We start from the raw sequence: 23525 nt of genomic DNA, 5'->3' as shown, positions 1-23525 counted from the left end.
CTATCTAGAAATGTCTTCTGTTAAAACCTTTTGCTCTGTAAGCCATCCACAAGCAACTCATTCTAAATATTCCTAAAATACAATTCATGACCTGTCTAACCCTGATCCTGCAAACACTTACCCTCATTCTTTTTGTGATTAGTCCCATTAAAATCAAAGGAAACTTTACATATAGTTGTAAAGTTAAGCTCAGGCATAAGTGTTTGTAGGACTAAGGTTTAGGTTGGTTCCATAACCCTTGATATTCTACGTGCTATGTAGTCTCTGTTTGCTAAATGAGATGCAGGCACTCAGAACCTGTTGAAAGTTAGGATTTTTCAGTACCAAGATTTTATTTCTATTCCCCAGCTGGAGACGTACAGAGTCCACCCTTAAGAATCTGAATTTTGAATTCTTTGAATATATAACACAGACTTGCTGGTTAGTGATCCAGCTTGGAATTAGCTTTGGAACACAGTTAAATGCAAAGCAAAGGTTACTGAATAAAATTAATTTAAAAACCAGAGTGATTATTCATTAACTTTTTTATGATTTATTTAGCACTCCAGACCACTCTGTGCTTTGAATTTTACAATGTGGAAAAGTACCTATAAGCAAAGAATTTCTAGGTTTTATAGCTGTCTGCAGTTATAAAAGAAGATGTCTACTAGAGCTGAGCAAATTTGTTCACAGAAAATAAAACCTCGACTTTGAAAATTTTAGCTAACTCTTTGAAGACAAAAGCAAAACCTAGACATAGATATTAACTGGCACATTCAACTATATATTTAGCTGTATTATATATACTCTATACATGGTGGTCAAAAAGAATATACTGCATTTTCTATTTAAGTGATAAATAGCATTTGGTATTCAGTTCTATCATCTGTAGATGATCATCTGAGATCTGTGTAGCTGAATTCACAGTGTCAAAGAAAGAGCTGGAAGGATGCAAAAATATTCCTAATAAAATTTTTTAATTTTTTAAAAAATTCTCTAAAATATTTATACAAGAGGTTTTTGGATTTTTTTTCCCCCAAATAACACATGGCATATACAGTGTTTCTGAGGATACATTGTGGTATAAGGTTTCTACTGGCATTTGTCTGGGGAGACATGCACTTGTAATTTCACCACTCAGGAGCAATGTAAGTTTCTGTTTTATGCAGATTAAAGGTTTTTATGTGATAACATATGTAGCCCTAAATATAAAATCTGTATTTTTACCAACACTGACATGTGCACATGCAGACCCTCTTGTGCATCTCAACCCACCCTCATATGATAAGGTCTTGAACAGGTTCTACTAACTCATAGATTGAAGTCAACTTGATAAAGAGTTTTCTCATGTTTTGCACTGAACTGAAGCTACTCTGTGAAATTCATGTTATTTCTGTTTTTTGTCATTAACTGTTGTGACATACTTTAGGGAAACAAATTAGGATTTTCTTATTTAGGTTAATAGCAGACTGTAACTGTTTAGATTTAAGAAACAGCGGTTTTGCTATAAGGATTTTTGCTATGTTAAGTGACATTTATTAAGAATGAGAAAAACAAACATTACAAGAATAGTTCTTCTAACATTAGTTGATACAATCCAGCTGATTATAAAAGATGTATCTGTTTAAAAGTAGCTTTGTAATTGACTTAGTAAATAATAGTTTATTGGTATGCTTGGAAGTTACTTGCTCTAAAGAAGCTTTTTTATTTTATTTAATCTATAAAAGTGTAGTTCAATTTTTTCTTCTACTTCATTTCTTTGAATGGAAAATAGTTCTACAGTAACCACTTGGGTTATTCAGTATTTAAAGTGGAAAAAAAGATGGTAATAACTGGGACAGTATACTTACCAACCCCTACAAAGAGTTGAATATAAACTGTGGAGAACTCTGATATTTTCATGAGTATTTTTGTTTTTAACTTCGCAGAAGGAATGAGGTTCAGTGGCAAGGGTTGTCGGAAGGTTTCCAGAATTGTAAGCATTATAATCCAGACATCTCTCACAAATACTAACTTTTTCTGGAAAGCAATGCTGGGACTTGGAACATAGGTGTTTTTTCTTCTGCTCTTGAAATGTCTGAGCCTAAATTCATTTYTTAGCTTCTGCTCTGTTGCTCTAGAGAGAGTCAGCTCAGACCCCTGACTCTGGAAAGCCTACCTGAGGTGAGGCTGGGGTGACAGAAACCGTGTACACCCCGTGCACTGAGGGGGTATCCCCCAGCCCAGGAATAGGCTGGGACAATCAACTCACTCCAAATATGTCAGAGGGAAACTTCATAGTGAATGAGTCTGGGCTGATGGCACACTTTGATGAACTCTTTGTGTCTTTTCCTGTCAGTGAGACCTAACAGGGATTTGAGACTGTTCCCCTGCCAGAATTAGGATGAACTCCTCTGGCCAACCCACCTTTCTTGTAGGCACATGTGTTTTCCCACATCATTTGCCTAAAGGTACTTGTGTGACCCATTCCTTTGGGGGGGGTCAGAGTTGACTCTACACTGCATCGGTGAGCTCAACAGCCCCAGGGCATATCAGGTTCACTGCACATACCATGTGACATCCTGAGCATATCCACACTATCAGTTTATCAATGATTTTCTTGCATCTTAAAGCTATTGAGTGGTAGGTTAAAATGTACAGCAGTAGAAATGTCAGGTAGGGGCACATTTTTCAACCCCTTGTGTCTGCTTTTTGCATTTATCTTTCAGTTTTTTCATGGAGACCTATTAACAATTTYGAGTCTACTTAAACATGAGAGCAAATTTAACTTTACAGCCATTACAGTTGTGTCTCTATATCTTTTCTCTTTGAAAGGCAGGAAGATTGCTTCTGAAAAATATGATTGATGCATCTTACACTGTGTATATTTCAAGGGACTTCTTTCTGCATATAGCACAAGGGTTTTTTCCTTGGCAAGCCAGGACACTTAGTTAATTAAGAACTTTTCATAAATCTCTCTCTTACTCCTTAATTGTCTAGTGGAATCCAAGTTTTCAGATCTGCTTGTGCAAAGCATACCTCAGTGTGATTAGAACAACAGCTGGGCCTTTTGAGACTGAGATTATCTAAACTACATAAACAGCACCTACGGAGAATTCATGCTCTAGATGTCATTGTCGTTGTCATATCTGTTTGAACTGAAGTCATGGATAAAAATAATTAACATTAGATATACAATTCCGATGTCAGATTTGTCAGTCCTGTTCCTACTGAATCAAAGGAAGCTAGGATCTGTCAGATATAGCTTTTGTTTCTTGAATAAAAGAGATCTTTTTCTTTCCTTTTTTTTCATGAAAATCCTACTTTCCTAATGCAAACTGTGCAGTTGACTTTTCTTGTGAACGTTAAAATACAAACTTGCTATGAATTGTTTGAAATCATATTTTCTCTTTTGACTGTCCCCTTTCTTTTACACACTGTTGACTTCATCCTTTGCTATGCTTTTTTTCCCCTTGTTCTTGCTTCTTGATTAAAAAATCAAGACAAACAGAGCCACAACATCTGTGTCTCACATGTTTACAAGACAAGTTCATTACTTCTTCTATGATCTCTGCAGAATTTATAGGGAGGATTTTGTTCAGTAGATGTGTTTGTCAATAGCAAAAGTTTAATACACCAGGGTTTACACAAATCACTCATTTGAAGTTCCTATAAAAAATCAATTTCTTCAAATATGTATTTTGACCCCTGTATTAACAGGGTGCACAGTTCTCTTGGAGCTAAACTTGTGGTTCAAGGCTGGCATCACACAACCTTATTGCAAACTTGGCAGCTGAATCAAGAAAAAAGATTAATGTCCACTGCAGTGGTTGGACATGTAAGGTCCAGAAATCAGTCTTTAACTTACAGTTCCCTGTATGGCTTGATAAAAAAGAAGGCACACTGCTGTGGTGCTGGCATTTCCAATGTGTAGACAAACAGGGCTTACTGTTCATCTTGAGCTCTATTTACTTTTGAAGTTCATTAATTTCCCTGACACAGGCAGGTGGCTTGGTGAAACCAGGGTTATTTGGGAAGCAGGAATCTTCAGGGAGCATAAAAACTGTATGGTTTATTCTACAGTGAAACCTTGTTATTTCAAATTCCTCAGCTGCTTGCGCTTTAAGCTTGGAGACCTTGCTAAGCTTTTGGGTGAATGCTTTATTGTTGCTAGCTCTCGTTCATCTCTAGCTGTGGGGTATCTTGCAGGCAGGCTTCACTTGATAGTCACTTCATGTGGAAGGTTGGAGGGGGAAGGAGGAATGTGAACAGATACACACTGCGCTGATTCTTTACAATCAGCCCAAGCAAAGTCACCCTGGGAACCAGATCATAAAAATCCAGTTTATGTGAGGAGAGAGGCATGCATTTCTTATCATAAAACTATTACTTGAATGAATCTATTAAATGTGGGCTCCTCATTCCAAATAAAACCTGTCCTTCTAAAGGGAGGGGAGGAAAAAACCCCTAGACCCACTGGATTTCACTCCATAATGTTATACCATTTTCTTAATTCAGAAAAATATGGCTGATACATAGAAAGTGAGCTCACTGAGGGGTACAGTGAGTGGCTTGATACGGAAGTTTTCTTTCCTACTACAATGAATTTCAGAAATTGTATAACCACACAGAAAGAGAAGGATACCTCATATCCATTATTTCTCCATCAGCACTGACTTCAAGGTGGCACTGATGTGAGTGGACCTATTTCTACTCCTCATACTGAAGAATACATTTTTTTTTATATTTGTTTTCAAATGTATTTTCTGTTAAAGAAAGGAGTCATATCCCTGAGCATAGGCTCAAATTTCCGTCACAGCTGTTTTCTCTCTCTCTGTTTAGCTTCAGCACTTTACTTGAGTAGAGCTTGCTAACCTCTGTAATTTGGAGATGAATGGGAATTAATTCAATTAATTTGCTAATAACTAAACAAAATTTTGGACTCCTTTCTTCAACAGTGAAAGATTCATTCCCCAACCCCTCCACCCCCAGTCATCTCACTTGTATTTTATCTCTGTTTATTGATAAACTAGAACACTTTACCACAGGAAAGATAAGGTGAGGACATTCTATACTCATTATATTCTCAGTAGAGTCTACAGATAAATACCTGTCATAAAAAAGAGCAATTTATTCTTAAAATCTGTTTTGAGAGCTATAAATTTTATATTCTTGTGCAGTGTTTTCTGGTAAACACTTCAAAACACATCACCAGCATTAACTGAATCTCTCAAATACTTGAGATTAAATATAATCCTTTTTATACAGAAAAACAGAAAATAGAAAAACTCAAGGTCACCAAAAATTATTGTTAGACTTAAATTTGGAACCAACATCCTCTTATCTTCTTCTGATAGATGTTTCTATCTTTGTATGTCCATGAAATGCATAAACCATATTGATTCTGCTCCAGCAGATCAGACATCAGGGCARCCTAACATACACTTAATATTCAGCACAATCTTAGGTGCTTTGCTAAGTCATGTCGTTGAACATCAAGTTTGATAAAGTTTGTGAAGATACTTACTTCACACTTTGTGAAGGTATTTCACACTTAGTAAATTAAATTAAACCTTTTCATAGAAAGAAAAAAAAAGCAAATAAAAGGGAGCTTGTGCTCTGGGTTATAAATGGAAACACACCTATCAAATTGAGGCAGTATCAGTGAAGTATCCTATGCTATATGTTGCCTACATGAATGATTTTTTCCATTATTTTCTGATCTTTCCTATGTCTGATTCCCTCCAGATCCCCTACTTTTTCCTTTCTGCTCTGTATTTAATTTTATCTCAGTGGATATTGCATTTTCTCCCCTATTTTATCTCTCCTAAGCTAAACATTTATCTTGAATAATAGTCAAGTTAAATACTCAGTTTTAAATGTGATGGGTTTAAAATTAGAAAATAAAATCTAACAGACTTAACGAGTTCCTATATCAAATGACAGGCTTCTCATGTGTATATGCATTGCTGGAAAAAAAAATTAACAGCATCTTAAGGTATGGCAGCATGGTTGCATGCTGCTTAACCATCTGTCCCACATCTCTGTTGTCTGGTAACACAGAAAGCCTAGAGTCCAAAACCTGCAAGGCAAGAAACTTATTCACTGAGGATTCAACTCGTAAGTGTGCAAAGTGCAGTGGTCTTTATTGAGCAAAGCACTGAAGCACATGCTTTTCTTTAAGCTTATGCATTCATTTGATTTAGTGAGAGCACACTCTGTTTGTTAACCTACTTGCCAAGTTTTTCAGAAGGTTTTGGTTGTTTCTCTGCATCATGCAGGATTAAGCCTAAGAACATGCTGTCCAATCTGACTTCTGTTGTTATTTTTCAGAAAAAAAATGTTTTAATGTAGCATTAGAATTACTTCATGACACTCTTTTCTTCTGAAAAGTTTTCTCATAACAAGAGGAACCCTTCTGTGGACACAGAATAGCTTGATGATTAGAGCACTCAGCTGAATAGGAAAGGACCTAGGTTCAGCTCCCTGATCCAAACCAGACAGAGCAGGGAATTGAACCTGACTCTCCAGCGTCAGAGATCAGGGTACTCAGCTGGGATAATAGCAAGCCAGGTTCAACTCCCTGCTCTGTCTGGTTTGGATCAGGGAGTTGAACCTCAGTCTCCTTCATCTCAGCTGTGTGCCCTCATCACCAAGCTATTCAGCCAAGATGGGGTGGGGTGTTTTGTTCTTAAAAAAAAAAGAGTCCATTCTACATCAGAATAAAATCTAAATTCCCAAATCCTGACACTTCCCACATGATGGAATTGTTTTCCGGCCAGGCCTATAGAGAGCTACTTCATGGTCAGATACCAACAGAGCCAGAAGCAATAGCAAGATATAAAAGCTCTGTCTCAGCAAATGAAGCTAAAGATGCAAAGGGATTCAGCCATGTTATCCACATGACTTTGGCAGGAACAAGGAAAACAAAACCACCAGAAGCCTCCTCATGTGAGAGCCAGAGCTCTCTCAGTGAACTAGTTTTGTTTGGAGGAGAATGGGGGAGGAGGATTAATATTCCATCAATGTCGGCACTGTCAGGGGTGTCTGTGTCAGAACACAGGCTGTCTGTGCAAGTTCACTTGAAATTTCAGCTATTTTCCCCCACCAGTTTCTGTGCCTCTCTCCTCTACCTTGGCTTTCTACCTGCTTCTCTCTAATTTCCATGCTTGTCTTTTCCCTTCACTACCTTTACCATACATTCATGTTCTTCTGATTTCCTTAAATCTTGAACTTCTCCACACAAAGAAATTGTTTTGGCCTAGACTTAAATCTTCTTAATGGCACACATAGTTGAACCCTGGCRCAAACTCCTCTGTGAATATGCTCGTATCAGTTGACAAAAACAGATGGGTTTTAGCTCTTTATCTTGTCCTTGTAGTTCACACGCACATATTGAATTTCTTAATGTAATCCCAGGCATGTATAAAGGTTTAGGGATCTTTTTTTCCCCTACCTTTTCTTGTGCATTCCATTTCTAATCAAGCAGTAGACTATATTTTGATTTTTGACAATCTAGCATGTGAACCCTTTTATAGCCATTTGCAAAGAGTGTAGCTTATGCTAGTCATTTAAAGTTCATGGATTGAAAGTCCTGTGTCAGTTGTAATTTGCAGTGCTGGATATCTTCAAGTCTGGAGTGTGGAGCCCTTTAATTTTGAATAAGAGTGCTTTACATTCACTCAGTTGAGATGGAAAATGATCACTGCTTACTAAATTGACATTAGAATATGCATATTTATATGCATATATATATATATAAATTTTTATATATATAAAAGTATTCACATGAGAGTTTGAATGGAAGTGTGGGATGTATGAATTATAATCAGAGTCATTATTTCAGTTCCATCCACCAAACAGGCAAGCACTATCGCCAAATGCATGGCTGGAAACCAGGTTATTATACATGCATAAGAGGAACCCATAGTTTTGCAGGGTATGAGCATTTGAGATGTTATACATACACAGATTGTTAATTTCCCCTTATCCCCATCAGTGCCCAGGGCAGAAAGAATTAATGTGGTGTCTTGATCCCATCTCTCTCGATCAATGAAACAGCAGACTGCAAGCTGCAAGAGAACCCCCTTTATGTGTTACTGTTGCTGTGCTGACAAAAATCAAGATTGCATTCATGTGCTACTGGCTGCTTCAGTTGTGCATGGCCTGCTCCACAAAGGTGATACATATGCTCCTATACTTGTGTACCTATGCTCAATGTTGCAGCCATTCCCAACAGTCCTTGTCCTGTCAGCCCATGAATAAATGGGATCTTTTTTTTTTGCAGAACAAGCCTGCCTACTGGAGGGATATTATATAGTATTTCTTTATCTCTTTGTGTTCTCTCCAGTCCCATGGTCACTAAGCCTGAGATGGTTTTTGCTTTTCCATTTTTGCCTATCTCCTCAGCCTTATTGGATATTATGTATTAATACTGAGTGACTGACTCCGGGCAACCTCATCAGCATTAAACTCCACAACCCCTGCTGAAGTAATAGGGTGGGCTTCTGCACAAATATAAGGAAATCCAATTCCTGGCAYGGCTGCAGGATATTCCTAGCTAGGTTTCTGAACCAATGCAGGATGTGCAGCAAAAGAGGGATACTGACCACACTGTRTACAATTAAAGTATCATACAGTGTAGTAGTCCAGTTAGGAAACCATCCTCATAGTCCATAATGGATTGCTATCATGTAATTGGATCTCCATGCTGTCAGACGATCCAAGGGACTTTGTAATCAAACCACACACCGTAAACTATTTTGCATGAAGTCAGCTTCATTGCATCTTTCCTGGCAGACACTTTAGAACCATAATTACATTCATCTCCATCTTTAATTTACTCCATTGTGCTTCTGTCATTGCAGGATCTTAGCTACCAAGCACTATGTGTTCATTTCCTCAATACTTACTGTAAATTGCAAATTGAGGATGGTATTGGTTTTAACTCTGAATTGCCCTGTTTTTTGTGGGTTGAAGTCAAGCTCAATATTACTTGAGTTTATTGTGGTTTAATGAGGTACACAGTATTATATTTGGCTTAGGGGATCCATTCCAGACAGATGCTAATTTGCAAAGAAAGTTGGTTTGGAAACCTGCTCTAGCTACAGCGATCCCTCTCTGTCAACTCTGGAGAAGTGAGCTGGATAATGGTGAATTAGGAGTGGATCTTCATTTTTTAATTAAGTTAATAGAGTCTAATTGTTAAGTCCTGAGCCTGCAATTTGTCACAGTACCACCCACTTGCTCCAGCAAGAGTTGAGGGTGTTTCATTCTTGCATAATATCATACCCTGTAAAAGTTTCATACCGAGCAATTATAAGACTGTATTTATGCTTTTGTATTAGTCATTTTACAGCTTTTTTATTTAGCAAAGGATGAGCCAGTGAGATTTGAAATGGTATGTGCAGAGGAAATCTGTCATGTTTAATGGAAAGTATCTAGGAAGTTAACACAATTGCCAATCCAAAATTAAATGCTACATAAAGAAAGTGATAGATTTTTGCGATGCCAGGTTTCCAAGGACTGGTTCATTCCACAGCGTTCAAGTAATGCATTAGCAGTTCTTGCTGACTCTTGTTTCACTTCAGCTACCTCCAAAATTTCAATTTTATAAACCTCTGTTTTAACAACTGCTGTAAAAACTCGTTCTGAGTTTAAATTCAGTATATAGTTAATGGATCAAGAAATAGCCTTCCCTCCCTCTCCTTATTCCCAGCCACCTCAGTATTTGAAATCTGTATAAATAAAATAAAGCATGGGTAAAGTTTTTTTTTCATAAGAGGCTAGTGTCCTTCTACTGTCTTTTCATCTTCACCTGACTGCTTGCAATGTAGCTAGGTGTCCTTCCCCCCTTCTGCTCCCCATTCCCTGTCTCCTGTTCCAGCTCATCCTACACCATCCAACAGTGGGCTTTGTCCCTCATAAAAGTGACATAGTTTCTTAATTGGTCGTTCTGCTACTGCCTTAATTCCAGAGCAGAGAGACACTAAGTCATTGCATCTGTGGGACTCTCCATTTTTGGAGCACAGGTAGGATTTGCTCTGTACATCTGGACAAATAAAACAGTGTTTCAGAGGTGCATTGGAAAAATATATCATGTGTGTATCATCCTTCTGGAGAACTGAAAGGTCTTTAAAGAGTGTTGACCTTACAACTCCATCTATCCCATGTTATGACAATGTAAGGATCATAGACGGGCATAAAGGCTCTCCTCTGCTCTCTGAGTACCTGGTACTGCTCTGTGGACCAGGGCTCTTTGAAGACACACATATATGTGTGCTGCTGGGCTGACTCAACTTCTAACTCAGCTTTGAATTTCCTTTCATCTTTTTGGTTTAATGATCAATGGTTCTTAGTGTATGAATAGAGAGCTCTCTTGTGGCTTTAATTGTTTGAGGGTGAATGCCTCCAATGATAAAAGTCTCAGTAAGTGACAACCAGAAAGGTTAAAAACAACATCAGTTTGTAGAAAAGACCATTTTTCATGCACATTTCCAAGGAGCAGGCTGCTTAGTTTAATTAAGTAATGTTAAAAACATCCCTACTAAGCAAGTCCCCATTGTTCCATTTTTCCAGCAGGAGACCAGAATTATGCATCCTATTGCTGAGGTCACTTCCATAATTACAACAACATACATTTTTTTGTAATAGCTTTTCCTTTTTAATGGTTATTTAAATATAAGTAATTATATATGGTTATTTCATACCCATCACCTGAGAGGAAACAACAGCATGATGAAAATACTTAAGTGAATTGAAAGTAGTAAATTTCAATTAAAAAGGGATGCATTTGACTCCCTAAATAATGTTGGCTGTTAATTGTTAAGACTCTCAAAGTGATAATGTAGAGATTCAGATGCCTGCCGTGCTATACAAAACTGGATTCCAAAATATTTCCATTTAATAAGCAATTGTAGAAAGTGTTACTGTGCTCAGAAATAACAGTTGTATATCTCAGCGACAGGTAGTCCTGAAATATGGTATGCAAGGCAGAAATGTAACCCTATGAAAATTATGTCCAGTTGTTTTTCTCTTCTGGATTTTGTTGGCCCCTTTTCTAATCCTGAAACTCTTCTGTCTGTGTCATAATCAATGAGTTGATTGACCTGTGTCACTGTGCTAATACATCAGACAAATACATTGTGTTTCTTTTGCTGGGACAGGACCCATACAGCTATAATGATGATTAAGTTCAATGTAATGTGACCAGCCTCTAAAGGTTGGGAGTTTGCATTGGCACAGACTGAACCTAAATGTTCAGAATTTCATATTCTTCTCAACATACTAAAGTGTCTTCGACTTCCCAAACTGGATTACATATGGTGTAGGCAGTGACTACCGTATAAAGGTATCAGCCTGCCTAGTTTCTAGCCAAGCAGCAAAGGAAGCAAGAGCTCTTTAGCATCTGAGTTTTTGGTACTTTTTCCTGTTCCCCAGTCAAAACTAGGAAAATAAGAGTCCACAAAAGAATGTTTAAAAAGGCACATGAAGTCCACAGACCTTCTCAAGTTCTGCTTTAACTTTTGGATGGCATTTGTGTTTTAGCCTGTTCATCTCTATCTGTTCTCACAATGACACCTCTGAACAGTTAGAAGAAACAAATTTGCTTCTCAAAACCCTTTCAAACTCTTACAGAGGAAAAATCAAACTAACAAGTGACATTTAAAAATTAGTCATTTCTCATTGCCTGTGTTATGCTGTGATGTTCTGATTCTCTTTTTCTTGTTTAACCATGATATCAACAGAACTGAAATAAGCCGAATGAACTGCTTTTCCTATCAACAAATGTCCTAGCCTAACTTGGTCATTTGGGCCTGCAAAAACTGTTTATAGGATCATATGTGTTTCTGCTATGAACATTATCACTTCTTTCCACTGTATTTACTCCATGAATAGCATGGAATAGTTTGAGTCTAACTGAACTTAAAAAACAGATACATATAGGATTTATCCCAACCAGTTTTCCATCACCTTCGTGTGAGCAAGCTGTCTCAGCTTCCTCAGTAGCTAATGGGGAAGAAGAGAGACATTTCCAGGGAGACACTATCCTATTTTAAGAAAAAAGTCTAAGATAGTTGGAATTAATACCCTCTGAACTCTGAATGTGCTTCTTCCTTTCTCTGTACAGAGCTTAAACAGTGGTTATGGGTGAGACACCTCATTTCAGCAGACTCAGGTTCAGCAAATCTCATTCACTGTACTTTGGTATGATATGAATGTCTGGAATAGAAGGACGGGGCCCTAAAAGACCATCCTATGCTAACCCTTTTGTTTCCTCCTCCCGAAATTAGAACAGAAAGATCATTTTAAAATAATAACAACAATAAAGTTAATGAATATATGTAGAGAACTGAAATCTACCTCCTGTCCTGTTTCAGAAATAATACTTCCTCCCCTTAAGACGTAAAGATATGAGGCTCCACAGCAATGGATCTGTAACTCCCTTCCAGCCAATGTCTGTTCTATCCTACTTTATTATTTCTGTGCTGATCTGCTCAGGACACAGAAACCCTGGCCGCAGTGCTACGAAGAGAGGCATACAACACTCTTCCTCAGGATTTGCCATCAGTAAGATGTCTAGTCAGTCTTTAAGTGATAAGAACAGCCTTTCCTTGGCCCTGTAAACCACAGGACAATTTAATTAAGAAGAAATGAGAGGGGCGGTGATTAAGAGAGACTGAATTTATGGGAAAAGGTAATTTCTTTTTATTAGGCCAAAGAATATATTTGGAAAAAAAGAACTAGGAAATTGAGCTAAGCACAGATCTGGGAGAATCTGGCTCTGAGTTTAACTTAACTCTTTTAATCAGTAAGAATATTTGAGCAATATTTGAGGAAAAAAAAAAAAGATGGTTAATACCTGAGGGATGTTAACAAGGAGAAATGATAAAGTCCTGAAATCCTGTAGGACAGAGAGAGTAAGAGGAAGATAATTACTGTTTGTGAGAGGTTATCAGGAGGTGCAGTGCAGGAAAAACTTTAATGAGCCATAAAACCACTGACTCTGTTGAGGCCATGATTTTTAATCTCCAGCAGAGTTATGAATTTCAGTTCCCAGACTCACCTTTGAAAGTTTTTTTTGTTGTTGTTGTTGGAATGGGGCTCAGGAAGTCCTCAGGAAGTCCTCAGTACAATGAGGGCCCTCTGCATATCTAGACAAATACAAGTTTGCTGTGATTTATTTAGTTCAACATGAATAAACTCCTAAACTGTACATATATATGTATATAGTATAAAAATCAGAGGAAAAGTCATTTTCCTTTTTTTTTTGCCCTTTCAGCATAACCACTAGCATTGACAAACAAAACATGTTAAATTCTGTTCTCCCATATATTACTATTTTTCAGTGAAGTCAAAGCTGCAAAGGAAAAATGAATAGTTCTGATAATTTTGATTTTTGGCATGTCAGAACATATTTATAATCTTCAAAGAGATTTCAGTGGTCATTGTATTTAAGTGCACTGCTAAGCCTGGTGTTCATAATAACAAATAGGAAATAAAAAGGGAATTTTACATTTGCTAATTAAAAGTTGTCATGCTTTTAGTTCTTGAGTGACTGACTCAAGACAGTTTCCTCTGTTGCAGATGCAGAGGGAAGATTAATGTAAACTCCCTTTTAAAGTTTTTAATCTTATCTATTGTGTCCACGTTTTTACAGAAATGAACAAAATGCTTTTCTATCCTTGACTTCAGATGTGTTGTAAAAGATAGTCTTCCAAGATTGACAGTAGTAGATTATTATCAACCAAGCAGGGAGCTCCAAGGCATTTGGGTGCATATTTTAGAAGGTTTGTAGACACCTTTCCCACAGATTAATTCCAAAAATCCATCCTTAGTACTAATGGGAGATACCTTTATAGACAGACATGTATATATACCTACATGCATATGTGCGTACAGATATATAATTTTATATCATAATGATCCTTTGATTACCTTTATGCTGTGGCTGAAGTGAGGTGTTTGTATATTCCCCTGTCATATGTGGTATTTGTTGGTCTAAGGTTTCTAAGGCCTATTATCTGTTTAAATGGAGAATACACTCTGGGTAAAACTCTCCCTAAAGCAAACACTCAGTTCTGTGTTATATCTCTGAACCTGCAGGATAACTCCATGTGGTTTCAACTTCAACCCTTTAACAACAAATTATTTATGTAACCTGTCAAAGCCACACAGGACAAGCAGCTGCACAAGAAGAAACTGAAGCACATAAACCATAGTGAGAAGCATAAGGCTCCCATCACAAACTAGTTTTTCCCTTTCTGTGTTTAGTCCACTAAGAGTGAATTATTCATTACACTCAGGCAACAGCTCCCCCAGTCTTGCCATTTCGTCTGCAAGTTTGCTGAAAATTAAAGTTCAACATGAAGCCTCTAGAGAATTATTCTGAGTTAATAACACCTGCAAAGAACAGAGATTTCACTGTGAGGTAAATTGCTGTGTGACTGCCCACACATCAGCAAAAGTTATAATTGGGAGAAACTGAATATTTTCTCTGTGTTTAAATGGTGAGGATTTTGTGGGGTGTCATTTTACATTAAGTTGTAGAGTTATAATTGAGAATGTTTCACAGCAACGGACTGTGTTTGTTTTAACAGCAAGATTTATTTTCTATGAGAAGATTTCTATTACTGTCAGCTGCTATTGCAGTTTTGTGCAACACACATTTAGAAACCTTTTTTAATCTTAAGCAAAATTGTCAGAAACTGGACTTTAACTATGGATTTTTTTTCTTGCAATTTCTTGTGAATTTAGAAGTTGATTCTTTTGCCTCCCTAGCTGTATCTCATAAATAGCAAGCTAAGTTCTGATTTTAATCTCACATCTGTAGCATATGTACACTCAGCAACTCCCTGGACAGCAGTGGAAACTACCCAAGGTATACTTTTTTCTTTCTTCCAGATGTTTTAGAAATACATTCATAACTAACATGAAAAATYCAGATAGAGCTCCTGAATCAGATCGGATATTAACATTATCATCTATCCAAAAAAGGACAGAGAAAGAAAAAAGAGAGTTAAATAATCCTGTCTATGTATGGTGCTGAATTTTTATATTTTGAGATATTACTTTCTGCATTTTCAATGAACCCTGTGTAAATTCAAAACTCACATTTAGAGTAAGATTCAGGTTTATGTCTGATGACAGTAACACAATCCAAACAAGAAATGGATAAGCCTAGTATCACTGAAGACAGGTCTACATGGACATTTGTGGACAGATCTCTTTTTTTCCTGCGCTTTGAAATGAGCCAGCTCTGGTCCACAAGCCAAGTAAGTCTTGTTAGCAAGATGCAGTGCTGTGCTCACTAGGTTGACCAGAGTTTTAATTGGTTGATTGAGGTACACTGGCATGCTAACATGGCTGGATGTGCTTTCTGGGTTGGAACTACTTGGACTCTGCCTGCTCATCCCTGGACAAGTGAGCATTGTGACTTGCAAACTTACATGGTCTCATTTAAATGACAATATACAACTTGCACAGTCAGAAAGTGTTTGAGTCTTACACGCCAGCATGCACTTTGTTCTGGAGAACATACTTCTGAACTACCCACTGAATACTGCCATGAACCTTTTGGAATACTCCTCAGTCCCTTCTCATTTCTGCTTCTTTCAGAGAGAGCTCAAGTGCTTGGGATTATAGTCCAAGTTAGGTTGCATCTCCCCCCCCCCCCCAATTACAACATAAAGAAACTGATGAAAAGTTAAGGGAAGATGAACATTTCTAGGAGAGTGACATCTCATTTCAGTTATGTACTTCTAGTGCAATGGAACTTGTTTCAGTGAATTCCTGTTACATGCCTTTTACAGTTACTGGAATAAAATATCCCTGGTGCCGAAGGCAAGCTTATAAGATACAGGGAACTCACAACTGCATAAATGTGTTAGACACAGTAATATGTGGTGGCTGCTGCTGCTATACATAATAGCTGAGCAATATAGCTATTCTTACTGCAACACAAATCAGGGCTAATATAGCAGAGATTCATTTCCTTGAAGCGTCATGGGATGTATTAAAGAATAATTTGCTTGGCAAGATGAGGCTTTTTAGGCTCAGATAATTTTACTGCTTGGTCCAGAGGTCTCTGAGAAGCATAATGAAATAACAAATCACTACTGACTGACTAATACTCCTTTTCCACAACTCTTCAATGCATTTCTCTTTTTTACTTAGAAAAGGAACTGTAGGTAAGTTCACCTCCAGTGCAGAACTGTCTGAAAATATTGTCATGGGCTGAAGACCATGCCATGGGCTCTAGCTTCAAACTTATGATCTCTGTGTCATGGCTCGTGGATGGTCCTAGAATTTAACTCAGCCATTACAGAGAGAGGTGAAGACCTGGGAAGAGGAGAGGAAGCAGGTGCATTGTGGAAGCAAACCTCTGTGTGTCAACAAGCCCGTGCTTGTCAGATGAATTTATCTGCTCCAGCTGCACTGCTCTAAGAGTGGATCTTTCAGTACATATTTATTTGATGTATTATGTATCTGAAATGTGCTGATGTGCTGTCAGTTTCTTTCAAAGAGCTTTGTGGGATTGGGAGTATAATTGTTGGGATGATATAGTATCACTGTAGCATCCAACAGTATGAACCAAAGTACCAACTAACAGCATCCCATTGTGCTAGGTGCTGTATTATAGTGGGAGTTAACCCCTTGTCCAAGACAACAGTGGAAGAAGAAAAGAGATGACTCTCATTTTACAGAGARGAAAAATGATGCGCTAAGAGTGTTGAGAAAACCAGTGGCAGCTCAGAGGAGCAAAGGTGGAAATCTGAAAAAAGTGTTGTTCTTTGGGCTTCTAGCCCGTGTTTTCAGACTATGTGATAGACAAACGTATGTCTTTTCATAGCTGTTCTTTTCAAAATGTGACACCCATGGAAAAAGCATCTCACAGAGGGATGAAAAATGCCCAAATTGAAAGAAAGGGATCCAAGCTATGCAAACCAGATTCATGAGTTAAAAAGGATGTTTTTCTGTCCCTGATCTGTCATACAGATATGTGCCTGATTTTAGATGCTTCACTTTGAATTAGATTCTGAACTTCTCCACAGTTTATGGGAGTTTATATACAGAAGTCACATTTATCTCTAACTTTGAAATGCTGTTGGAAGTTAAATGTTGTAAAAAGAGGAAAGAAGAAAAGGAAAAATCTGTTGCTTTTCTAGGTTGTCCTGGGGCCAAGAAGAATGAGTTCCTGACTAGTGTTTTGGATGCATTATCCACAGATATGGTGCATGCAGTTTCTGATCCATCGTTGTCTTCTAGCCGGTGGGTTTTAGATCCTTTTCATGTATCTTTAGATCCTCTTCATGTGTTCTGGTAGCGGTGAATGAGTAAAATCTCCAAGAATTGATCTGGGAGAGTTTACTTCAAAGTTATCACTGTGGACAATGTTTACTAAATAGACATGTATCTGATGGCTGAATTCTTATCAGCAGCACAGCTTGGAGTTTATCTGAAACTGCCGGTACAACTATGTGTCAGTCTTACTTTGTTTTCCTGTCAGACTTCTCTTGATTAATGTGTGCTACCTTCCAGATTCATATTTCGCCTAGTGTCTTCTAAAACAAAACAGTGTTATCAACAGTCACAGCTAGAATTAAAAATCAGTAAGTGCTGTAAAACTTTGGAAGTCTGCAGATCAGGTGCTTACCATCTGAAGAGGAGGTGGCATTTATTATTATAACTTACCCTCTATTGAATGCATTTAGGTATATAATCTCTAAGAGCGTCCATTATGGGTTGTACTCGGAGTCTAGGTATTTGCTTATGCTGATTGTTGGCCTGCTTCAGTTATGTTACGTGTTTGCATCTATGGAACTGTCCTTTTCACTTTTATTTCTCTCTTCACTTTTCTGTACTTCAGGAAATAAAAGGGGAAGGCATTGTTTTCTGCATGTAGTGCAGACCTGAGCAAGGTTTCAGAGAGTTGGTTAAGACCAGATTCCAGCCCTTAGTGTAAATTTAGGGATACAGCTGGCCACAGTAAAAAGAAATTCACTACAAGAAAGCAGTGTCCAAAAGCAGAGAGGTTCATCTAACAAAGCACCTAGTGATCTAACTATTCATAAGTAATGGTATAAACAAACACATGCAATCGCAACTAAGGCTTAACACTTGGTTTCTGTTTCAGGGTTTCAGAGCCTGATCCAAATCACACTCTGGAGGAGAGAGTAGTCCACTGGTATTTCAAACAACTTGATAAAAATTCCAATGGTGACATTGGCAAGAAAGAAATCAAGCCATTTAAGAGATTCCTACGAAAGAAATCAAAACCCAAAAAATGCGTGAAGAAGTTTGTGGAATACTGTGACGTGAACAATGATAAGTCCTTGTCAGTTCAAGAATTAATGGGCTGTCTGGGAGTAACAAAAGAAGAAGGTAAAGCGGAAACAAAGAAACGCCATAGTAAGAACCTTTTCTAACTATCTTTTTCACTAGATTCTTCAAAGCTGGCAAAGTTGGTATTTGTATATGCTGGAAGTATACAAAATAAAAATGTACATCTGCCTGTAGCTTTTGGAGTTGTTGCTTAGGGTGGATGAGAGGAAAGCTGCTTCTGTGTATACAAATCATCACTTTGCATCCCAAAAGAATCAAAAACTTCCTGTGACTGATCATTAAATGCTCACTTGTTGGAGTCCTGCTGCATTACAGCAGGAAAACTAAGAGATATGATACCATTGACAGTTACCTGAAAGCCAATGCAGTGTTATTACAGGAGCATGTCCTGAATGAGTGGAAGTGTCACACCTGTACTTTTTGGATTCCTGCTAGGAAGGAAACACATTATTGCCCCTTCCAATAGCTTCTCATTTCTCAAATGTGACTTAGAGATACAGGGAGGAATGTGGTCATCTCTCAAATATATGGAACAACTGCTGGTACACAGCCACTTTTGGCTGCAACACTGGTAGAAAGGGAAACAGCTGACTAAAGTGCGTAATAGTCCCTGCAGTATTCATTCACGTTCAGTTTCTGAAAACAAAGAATTAAAAAGTCTTTGCAAACAACAACAGTAGATCCACATCTTTTTTTACTGTAAGAAGTTGTAAAATATGAATTTAGGCAATTTCTTCTGTTTGCTTGGGGCCCCAAAATGAAGCCAGGACAGTAAAACAAAGGTGTAATAGTGAATGAAGAGCAAGCTAAATGGGAAATGCAGTCAGAATAAAATGGTTTCCACATAGTTGGTTGTATTCCAGTCTAGAAAGGGTATGTTACAGAAAGAAGGAATAAGCGTACACTGCAATAGTAAAATAAATGGTCGATGGCTGTCTGAAATGGATTTCTTAAAACAAATGTATCAAACCTAGGATTGCTTCTTTGGGTTGTTTTTTTTTTTGTGAATTTAATAATAATCCCTTGCATTTTTCATTCGTAAGGGAAGGGTGAAATCATATATATGAAGGTGGCTAAGTGTTACCATCTTTATGCTACAGATGGGGAAGCTGAAACATAACACCTTTTTTTATGGTGGCTTAAAATGGAGGCTGTTATGCTCACTTTATATGTTATCATCTACTTCTGTACTGCAGCAGCCAGCACTCCTTGGCCTTACTGTAAACAAAATTTGGGTCCCAGGTCATTGGTCCAGGACATAAAGTAGGGCTGTAGCAAAACTCAAACCAAAACCCATTTTTTCTTGCTTATTTTCCTATGCCCATTCCAGTGAAAAACAAAAGGTTAGGATTCCCCTCCTGTCCATAAGCTGCCTGTTTCAGAGGAGAAAGTTGTAAGATATATGAAATTATATGAAGATTACACAGAGAGCTAAAGTAAAAATTTTAGCTAAAGTAAAAGTTATATTCACCATAACTGGGGATTTTGACAGAACTTCTCCAAAAAATGTAGTAAAAAAAGAGAACACTCATTTTTGGAAGGAAAAAAACTCAAAATTTTTGCATTGAAAAACTAACAGCACCCAATCGGAAAAAAAATTCTTAACCAATTATTTGGTTGCTTTTCAGTTTCCTAACAATGCATACTTCTTAAGACAAGAAAATAATAATTGCTTTTGTTGGAATGTCAGCATTCTGTTTTGTTTCTCTTGCCTTTATAATTAAAGTTTATATATATAAACAAAAATATCATTTTCTCATTCAGGACATTTCCTTCCTGATAATCCTTTTACTTCCACAAAAGAAATTGATCACCACTTCACTGAAGTTAGAGTTATACTTTCAGGAATAGGTGAGAACCTTTTCACCTCAGGTGTGAAAGCTGAGATACATAGGTGACTCTATATGACTCTATGTGGGTCCCAGATGTCTTATGAGAACCATTTGAAGCAATATAAAAATCAGAGAACTGCAATATGTATTTTCTCTGGGGAATGGTAGTTTCTGCAGCATTTTTTCAAGGTCAAATTTAGTTCCTCTGTCTCAACTCAGCTTGACTGACCARCAAACTGAAATAGAAAATCAAGAAGCTGAGTTCTTCTCAAACCTCTCAGGTTTGCTTGTGAAGGTGAATAGTCCAGCAAATTCATGTAGCTGGGTTTTCTCTCCTCATTTAGAGTACTGTCTTGGTCTTTGCCACTATCAAGAAACTTAAAAGCCAGAGATAAGTATATGCTTCTACAGCTTAAACGTGAACAATGTTTTTGACTGGTAGCGCTAGTGTTTTTGTGCAGCATTTGTAAGCAAAGTGAATGCTTTCAGGCAGTCTTTGCTTTTCCATGCTTCTTTCCCGGCAGGGATATTAGACTACATCTACTACTGAGGATTTAATAAGTTTGAAATTCTCAACACTGATTGACTGGATGCAGCCTGTCCTAAGCAAATGTCACATATTACTTGGCAAGACATTCTGTTATTCAGCTTTCAGATAACTGCGTGAAAGAAGCAGCATCTATAGTGAGGAAAGAAGAAAATGGATGTTTCAGTTAAAGATCTGAAATATTTTATCTTACTTATTGATAGCTGTGCATCCCTTTTCAGAATGAGGGCTTCAATTCCTGAGGAAGCTACATGTAACTTGCAAACCACGTTCATAATATTTCTTTTCCCCCTTTTAGCAGCCCCTAAAACCAATACTGAGAGCACTTCATCCAGCAGGCAGGTGAGTACTGAGTAGAGCAAGATCTCCATTCCTGTCTTGCCCAACTGAACATTTTGGTGTTTTAGCTGTTATCATTGAAGCTTGAAACTGTATTCATCTGCCATTCTGCAGACTCTCCAGGAAAATACAGAGCAGCATCGTGATAAACAAAGCTTGACTTCATATCCTTCTCAGGAAAGTTAGATCAATCAACTACAGGTGCAGAGTAAATGTGCGTGAATGCAAAATGGATTAGACCTGCATGTGGATGTTCCTAGTAAAGTGTAAAGTGACATCTAGGTTAGTGACACTGAGATCACTGAGATCACTGAGATACTGAGATACTGAGCCCTCATATGAGTCTTCTGCCACCTGAATGACAGCATTCCCAAACACTTTAATGTGGACTGTTTTATCATCATTTACCTTTTGCTTTAGTTGATTTCTGTTAACTCTCCTGTGAGTCATACTGCAGACACAAACTTACACTGATCAAAATCACTTTTTGTGAAGAGAGCTATGCATTTTTTATGCCGTATGAAAATCTGTTCATCTAAACCCCACTTAATTATTGTATGGTGGTTTTAAACACCTTTTAAAATCTTAGTGTAGAGAAAAGAGCTGTCACTTTGAAATGCCTTTGCTGGCTGAGCAAAGTGATGCTGGAGAACCTAGGATTTGCATCAGTCAGATGACGTATCTTATAACTAAAATTTGTTTGGTCTGTCAAAGGATTGCAACAAATAAGAAAATGTCAAATGCCCTGATAACATAATCCGTGATTGGTTTTCAGTCAGTTTTCTGCAAAGATCTGATTTTGTTTTTCTGAATAACACCAGTTTGTGTCATTCATAGAGTTCTGGCAGTACCTTCAGAGCTGCGCAAGGCACAAAACTGTAAAATCTTTTGAATCATGAAAAGGTAGACACTGAGAAGGAGAGATGCAAAGGGAAGCTCAGGAGAAAGGTTAGAAAAGGGCTTCTCATTTGTGTGTATCTATTTTTATAATCATTAATCTTAATGATTCACTTTTCTGGACAATGTGGGCACAACTTCCTGTTACTTTTGCATAGAAGGACTTGTGAGTTTGACAGTTATTTGAATGATCTAGTAAAAGCATTAACTTATAATTCTTGCTTCACTTTTGTATTAGAAGTAGTTAAATGAGTAACAGATACAAAAGCATCAGGTAATGATGATTTTTTTTAAGGTATTGCTATAAATATATTGAATAACAGTTCAAGAATGCTACAGCTGAGAAAATATGAGTTTGGGTAAAAATACACAAAAGCCATAGTTGTGGTTAATTATCTGCTGTCTTCCTATCTATCAGAAAGCTAGATTAATTTGTTGAAAACTGTACCCTGGGTGAACCTCCCCACAAGCCAAGAGAAATCTTCCTCTCATTGTTGCTAGTCAATTTGTTACTTCCTTTATCTCTTTATTTCTTTGATGTTAGGTTCACGCTTCCTAAGGCAAGCTCAAAACTGGCTGTGGGTTCTACCAGAGACCTCCTACATACCTTTGATGGAATATAAAATGTTCTCACAGTTAGAGGGATGTGATAAGTTTGTGTTTATTTAAACACATGTTTGTGGTCTTAACTTTTCAAGTTCCCCCCACAAATCACTTATACTTTAAACAAGGCAGCCTGAAAACAATTACCCTGTCGGAACTCAAAAACATTCAAAGGGGTTATTTTAATTATATAATAGCAAGTACTGGCACATGTGCATTGCACTTGAAGCATGACATGCCCTCTCTCCCTTTCTTGTAATACAATCCTGACTTGCAGAATCTGTAATAAAAGTGTCCTAGAGAGTCTATTTTTTTAATTTTAGCCAATAATTTTGCTGACTCAGCACAAATTATTTTAAAAGCTGTTGCTGACAAATGATAGCTTTGAATTAAGGCTGGYTCAGCAAACCATCTGTTGACAGTTTCATGCTATAACAATACAAGGTTGCAAATGCAGAAGGTGGTTTTCATCACAAAAGCTTTTGCTTGAAAGGAAGTTATTGAAAAGGAACTGGGCTGCGTAGGAGCCACTTAAAGGAAACCACCCACCTAAGAAGGAGTGATTAGATCAGCATCACTCAGGAGATGGGTACTCGGAAGCACTGCCCCCATTTTTACTAGTTTATTGCTGTAGTCCAGTTATTTATACAATTGTAAAACGTGTGCTTATGCATGTATTCATGAATATTTTTTACATATTTATATTAATATTTACAGTATTTTTTACAAACACATAGATTTACTGAAAGAAAACAAATATAGATACATATACTAATATATCAGTTGAGTCTCAGCTGTGATCATTCTAACYGAGGTCAAATACATCACAGATCTGACAGAACTGGGGTAATGGCCAGGGATATTTCCCTTACTCAGCTCCACCCTGTCCAACAAACATACACATACATGCACACACACAATATCAATGAATCCCGGAGGGTGTTTTGCAGTCTATCAAAAAGTTTACAAGGGAACTACAGATTGTTCATAAGGCTTTGGCCAGC

At 37.5% G+C, this 23525-nt stretch overlaps 1 protein-coding gene across 1 annotated transcript in view; it reads left to right on the top strand.

Annotated features, from left to right (window-relative positions):
• The window catches only part of SMOC2 (SPARC related modular calcium binding 2), a 151536-nt gene that overhangs the window by 127625 nt on the left and 386 nt on the right, over window positions 1-23525 (top strand). Inside the window, exons 10-12 of the mRNA XM_026085090.1 lie at window positions 17127-17229; window positions 18095-18369; window positions 20981-21024. Coding sequence (XP_025940875.1) covers window positions 17127-17229; window positions 18095-18369; window positions 20981-21024 — 422 coding nt within the window. The remainder of the gene's footprint in view (window positions 1-17126; window positions 17230-18094; window positions 18370-20980; window positions 21025-23525) is intronic.

This window comes from Apteryx rowi, unplaced genomic scaffold, assembly GCF_003343035.1.
Source record: "Apteryx rowi isolate R43461 unplaced genomic scaffold, aptRow1 scaffold_66, whole genome shotgun sequence".
Lineage (NCBI taxonomy): Eukaryota > Metazoa > Chordata > Aves > Apterygiformes > Apterygidae > Apteryx > Apteryx rowi.
This window is presented reverse-complemented; position numbering and strand designations above follow the sequence as displayed.